Here is a 6,552-nt window from a genome sequence, read left to right on the forward strand (position 1 = left end):
GCACCACCATCTATTGATGAATAGAATTTTTATGAATTTTTAACTGTAACTTTTTAAAATGTTTGTTTCAGCCAGAACCACCTCCCAGACGTGCTGATTCTAAAAATATCTTTAGTTTTCCTCTAGGCTGCGGAGTTCTCTAGTTATGCGAGTACAAACTAATTCGGCTGAACAACTTTATATATACAGATAATGACCCGATCTCCCCATTGTGTCTCCATTACCACCTGCAGTTTCTCCGCCATCTTCTAGCTTCTGCTACCAATTTTCCCCTCGCTAAATTCGCCACCACGTGCTCTACTTTCTCCACTCGTAGGCCTATAATTGGTCCACACTCTCCCCTCGTCTACTTGTCCAGGGCCGTAGCCTGCGGGGGAGGGGGCAGCTGCCCCCTAGATTTTGGAGTAAAATTATTAAAAAAATAAATTGTAATAAATTCTACTAAAAGAGAATTGTCGTAGTCAGAATGAAGGCTGTACATGTACTCAAAAGTGCCTCAAATACAATCTCCTGCGATCTACATTTTCAAAATTTTCTGGGGGATATTACAGACCCCCAGACCTCCCCCTATTTCTCACCCCTCCTTGAAATCCTGGATCCCCCCCTAGGCATTTGCTCAGCCTACGGCCCTGTTGTCCTACACCCTATGCTCCATTATTTGCTGCTTATATTCTCCGTCCACGCGCTGCTTCTTCTCCACATTCTCCCCTCCACTGCTTTCTCCTGATTCTCCCCTCCACTGCTTTCTCCTGATTCTCCCCTCCACTGCTTTCTCCTGATTCTCCCCTCCACTGCTTTCTCCACATTCTCCCATCCACTGCTTTCTCCTCTCCCTCCTTCCCTCATCTACCTTCTGCTACTCTTATTCTCTTCTACAATACATGCCCTTCTTACTCATTTTTATCTTATCCCCTTCTCCCATCTTTACTCCTCATACTTCTTCTCTTTATCACACCCTTCTCTCGATCCTCCTGTATCCTCTCCCACTACGTGTTGTCCAAACTTGGGCGTGGTTGCGTGCTTTCGTAGAGCTTCAACATGATTAGTGTTAGCATCATGCCCACGTAGACAAGCACTTGAGCAGGTGTCACTTCATGGGTTTTAGTGTCGATAGATCTAGCGTTGCTAGCTACCTCCCTATTGGTCTCCGCCCCATCACACATGCTTGATATGCAGACGACGCAAACCGGACAATAGTCAGCCACGCTGAGAGGGTCTATGTCCCCCAGGGTACTGCCGGAACGTACCCTGGTACTATATATTATGCCGGACCGTACCTCGCCTACTCCATTAACGAGTCTAGGGTGTCGCCTACGCCTACGCCTACTCCCTAACCCTAACCCTAACCCTAACCATATCAGATAGTTACCAGGGTACGTTTCGGCAGTACCTTGGGGGACATAGCCCCTATGAGCGTCAGCCACAGTCACTTTCGGCAGCACAATCGAGCTTTTTATGATATATATAGACCATAAAGATTGAACATGTTCATGTTTTTTAACTCATGAAAAATGTATATTCTCCGTCCTCTACCTTGTGCACCACATCCTGTAACTAAATTACAGGCAGTACTAATTAAATTACACTTACAGCCTGATCAACAAGGGAGGTTGATAAACATAAGATTGTTTTAATAAAATAGTCAAAAACCTATAGGGAGAAGTTCCCACGTAAGCGTGTCCGACTTTCCTACAAAGCCCTAAGAATGTCCCTGTATATTCAGACCTTCACTGAACCTTGAACCACCTCTTCAACAACAGCTGGGTTTGCCTCTGTAGGATAGCCTTCTCCCGGGGGGGGGGGAGGGCACTCACCCTACATTATGGTAGGTATGTGCAGGGAGTCTATTATAGACTCCCTGGTATGTGCCACTGCGAAGTCAAAAATGGGGGGATCTGGAACTAAATCAGACCTGAAAATGGGGGTCTCTGGAACTAATGTTTGTTGAATGTGGGATGCTCTGGAACTGGCTATGTTCGAAAATTGGGGTGCGCACATACGCAATACGCACATATTCCACAGCGGCAATAAAACACACGCACGGAGTTTATCATCGGATGTAAATAAACAAGAACAGCAGCACGGAAATGTTAAAAATTAGGGTCTCCGGAACGGGAAAAAGGTAAGATCTGCATGGTAACTCAACTTGTGATGCTCTGGAACGAGATATTCTTAAAAATGTGATGCACTGGAACGGAAGTTTAGGGTGAAAAAGGGGGGTCTCTCCCGCGGCACATACCTACCATGCAATATATATGGAGTGCCCCCCCCCCCGGAGCCTTCTATCACATATAACATGTATACACCAAAATTGCATAGGCCTAGGTATAACCAATGGGTATTCAATTTTAGTCAGATACGACGTGGTCATATATGCCACCCATCATAAGAAATTTTGGGCCTTGCTAGCCCTGTGTGGTCACTTTTCATTTCTTAATAATTGTTTGCAGTGTCATGATATTCAATTATCAAGAACAAATAGTCATATTTCTACATTAGATTTTTGAAGGGAATTTGGTCAAACTATCAACAACGGCTACGCGAGTCAATAAAACATATGAAACAATATCATTTAAAAATTGAAAAGTAGTGAAAAACAAACTTGTGGTTACTTACAAACACATTACTAGTAGTAATATCAGCAGTAACAGCACATGTGTCATTCGCACACATATCTAAAGTTTTTATATCACAATTGTTCTACACCCTGTAAACATAATTTTTAAATGCTTGAACAAATTTAATTCAGTGTTACACTATAAGAAGCTGTTGCATTAAATTTGTTAAAGTGTTTCGAACTTGAACACATACATATAATGACTAGTAATTAAATCCAAAAATTGATCTCCTTTTTGCAGTTACTAGCTGTATTGGCACGATTCCCAACTGCGAGCCACCTTTATCACGAAGCAGCTGCTGTCGTATCTGGAGGTGCGGCATCTTCACCACCAGGCTCTCGACTTCTTCGACGTGCAGACGGCGGCAGGCTGACACGTCGAGGTACCGCAGTGAGCGACTCCACGTACAAATTGTCTGCAAGCATGCACTCGTCAGCCCATCACACCTGGATACGTCTAGCCTGGTCAGCAGGGCACTATGAGCTAGCACGTAGGATACGCCCTCGTCTGTTATCTTACAACAACTGCTCACCCGTAGATCCTCTAGCAGTGGGCAGCTGTTGGAAAACTGCACAAGTATAGCATCAGTGAGGTTCAAGGAATCTGAAAGGTCGAGGTAGCGAATCCGAGGTAGTATTACCTCAGCGAGGCTAGCAACGGACAAAGTGGCAGAAACATTTAAACTTAGAGTACTGAGCCGGCCCAGGTTGTTGATGGTATAATGGAATGGCTCTACATATTGCCTTTCAAAACGGCATACTTGGTTTTGCTCAGGCGGAATGTTGCTTCCATAATGCAGAGATGATTTGCCCTGCTGCATGTCATTCCTATGAACCTGTTTTCTGCAGGCAAACTCTGGTTGTGAAATTCCTTCGCTAGTATTTAACACAAAGTTCTCTATGTTTAGACAGCCGCTCAAAAATAGAGATTCTAGCTTTACCAGATTTGCAGATATGGCATGCATACTAACATTGGTGATGTTAGAACAGAAGCTGAGGTCCAGATGCTTCAGTTGAAACAATTTGGCAATCTCAAGAACAACTTCATCATTTATGTGTAAACAGTAGCCAAGATGAAGAGCTGTCACGCTGGTGAATGCTTGGTTTGCTAGTGCTGATTTCCAAGCATAACCAGATATCCTAACACAATTGCCCATCTGGAGTTCTTCCAAGTTTTTCATCACTGTCGTCCAGTAAATGCAGTCATCGCTTAGCAAGGGACACTCGGTGACATTCAAGCACTTGACATTATGAAGGTTTTCAGCTATCATTCTTAAACTATGATCACTTATCTTCACACAACCACTCAGATTGAGGCATGTAAGCTGTGTCTGGTTCCTACAAACCCTGTCCATCCCCGCATCAGTTATCGCTCTGCACGAAGCGAGATGTAGTTCCTCCAAGTGCAGGTTGGGGAGCTCTGCAATTAATGTCAAAGACTTGTCCTCAATTCCAGTTTCACTGAAATCCAATGCTTTTACTGTCATGACTTGCTCAGATAAAAACTCAGCCAGGTGATGAAATGTCAACACGCAAGTGGAGGCTGCATGACCTGTCAAGTACGTAGCAGTGGTAGATTGGATGTGGCACCCTCGAATAGATAGACTCCTTATATTGGGTACACGTGACATCAGCGAATCAAACGTGTCATTGGAGAGATATTTGTTGTTACAAAGCCGTACATCTCCAACATTCCAAAGCTTGTCTTTAATAAGGTTGTGCACATCTGGCTTGTTAAGCAGGTTGGATGTTAAAAACAGACTGTCACAAGACGAGAGGTCAAGACATTGCAAGTTACTACATTGTGAAATTACTTTGGCAAGATCAGCTTCACTTATAGCTGAAGCTTTGAATGAAAGTTGCCTGATGGAATTACCCCACTCATAAGTAACAGCTGATAAGAGCTGTTTCGTATTACATGAGGAGTCTAAGCCTAGGAATGTAAGGTTTGGTGGACATCTGTTTGCAATATTCTTCACTGTCTGACTGCTTGTCCTGTTTGTAAGTATAAACACCATCTCATCTTGGAGCCTTGGATGGAGCGATGCGATATACCAAGCTTTACAGACTTGTGAAACCAATTTCTTTTCTGCTGCATCCAAGAATGTGAAGATGTAACACACTACCTGGAAATTAACGTATCAAATAAGAGATATTATATTATCTATAGTAAATATAAGAGCCTCACCTGATGAAATGTCAATTTCTACCCTTCCAATTCTTAAAATCCCAGGTTTCAAGAAACGGCCATGCATAAAAAGAAGTATATATGGTATTGAAAGAAGTGACGATGACAAAGCTTGAGACTATATAGTTATAAAGCACTAGCTAGTATAGCCCGACCAGGCTGTGCGACCGATTGTCTATACCTATTCTTCTAACCCTACCAAGACCGTTTCTTGGAGTTATAGCTAGTATAGATACAATAATGTAACCCAAACCCAGGAGGATAGGGGCCCTATCCTCCTGAGTTTGGGTTACATTATTGTATCTATAGCTAGTATAGCTCTAGAACTATAGTTAGTAGTGATATAAAGCATAAACATCCCTAAAGAAGTTGGGGCCCAAGGATAGAGAACATGGGTCCCAATAAAACCAATGTGCCTAAACCTTACCCTAACCCTAATTCTAACCCTAACTCTAACCCTAACCCTAACCATAACCCTAACCTATTATATTGATGTAATATTATATTTATATTGATGTAAATTACATTGGTTTTATTGGGACCCATGTTCTCTATCCTTGAACCGAAGTGGCCGGTAACCCTTTGACAATATGCAATGACATTTGGCACTGTCATAGCTCTAGAACTATAGCGCCTTCGGTCCGCCACAGGCGAGCTGTGGCAGCTTCCTGTGGCGAAGCGAAGGACTATATAGTTCTAGAACTAGCACTCTCAATAACCTACATGTTCTGGGAGACATATCCAAAATTGATCCATAGCGTCGGCTGATTCACTGACCGACACACTACACTGCTACGTACACACTGTACACTATACGTAGCTAATCCGTTTGACTGTCTCTTACTCTGTCTCTGTGCATGTTACTACTGCTGTAATACTAATAGTAATAGTTAGTTAGACAGGCCGCGACTCAATGACTATGATCTGTGCCGTAGCATAAGGTAGCCCACGACCTAGCCCGACCAGGTTTGTGCGACGGATTGTCTATAAACCCTAGCAAGACCGTTTCTTGGAGCTACCCAAGCCTTGGGTAGAACACAGACGTAGACCTTAGCGGTTGGTAATGCCTGCTGATCTTTATGCTGCAAGTGCAAACATGGTACACAAAACGTTTCTATCACATGCTGATACATTATCAGTCTATCATCGCCACATCATCAATGCGTCCTGGTTAACATACAGTAGTCATGCAGTACGTACAAGGAACCCTTGGGCCTTAATTGTTGTGTACACCACTGCGAGTTGTTTACTCATCTCCAACTGATCCCAGCATGGAGAGTTGAGATTGACACCACCCGTCCTTCTTGCTAAGTTTAAATAAGTAGTAACGACGTATGGTGCACATCTACTTCAACAAAGTTATTTCTGACTTGCGCGCCACCACCACAGAGCTGCTAGCTATATTTCGCACAGAAAATGCCATAGAAATAATATAGATACACTCTATAATATATATATACACTGTATATATATATATATATATACATATATAGGCAAGCCTAAGCGCGGAGCTCCCAATAAAATTTAAGATAGGGCCTACGTACATTTGTAAACGACAATAAGAGAGTACGTGTTACTATATATATATACGTAAGGTCAACTTGAAATGCCAGTTTAATACACAATTGATTGGGGTTTTATACACACACACACATACACACATACACACACACACACACACACACACACACACACACACACACACACACACACACACACACACACACACACACACACACACACACAC

General features: G+C 42.9%; 1 protein-coding gene across 2 annotated transcripts; it reads right to left on the minus strand.

Moving 5' to 3' along the window:
• Positions 1-2,662: 2,662 nt before the first annotated feature.
• LOC106819338 (F-box/LRR-repeat protein 16-like) lies at positions 2,663-6,082 on the minus strand. 2 transcript variants are annotated; one of them, XM_014823981.1, is made up of 2 exons: positions 6,006-6,082; positions 2,663-4,743 (listed from the first exon to the last, which is right to left on the minus strand). In XM_014823981.1, exons 1-2 carry the CDS (start codon positions 6,057-6,059, stop codon positions 2,821-2,823), a joined length of 1,977 nt encoding a protein of 658 aa, XP_014679467.1. In that variant the 5' UTR covers positions 6,060-6,082; the 3' UTR covers positions 2,663-2,820. The 2 variants fall into 2 exon arrangements, with proteins under 2 accessions (XP_014679467.1, XP_014679468.1); XM_014823982.1 differs by lacking the exon at positions 6,006-6,082 and adding an exon at positions 5,529-5,989.
• Positions 6,083-6,552: the final 470 nt, after the last annotated feature.

This window comes from Priapulus caudatus, unplaced genomic scaffold (assembly GCF_000485595.1).
Source record: "Priapulus caudatus unplaced genomic scaffold, Priapulus_caudatus-5.0.1 Scaffold3223, whole genome shotgun sequence".
Taxonomy (NCBI): Eukaryota; Metazoa; Priapulida; class Priapulimorpha; order Priapulimorphida; family Priapulidae; genus Priapulus; species Priapulus caudatus.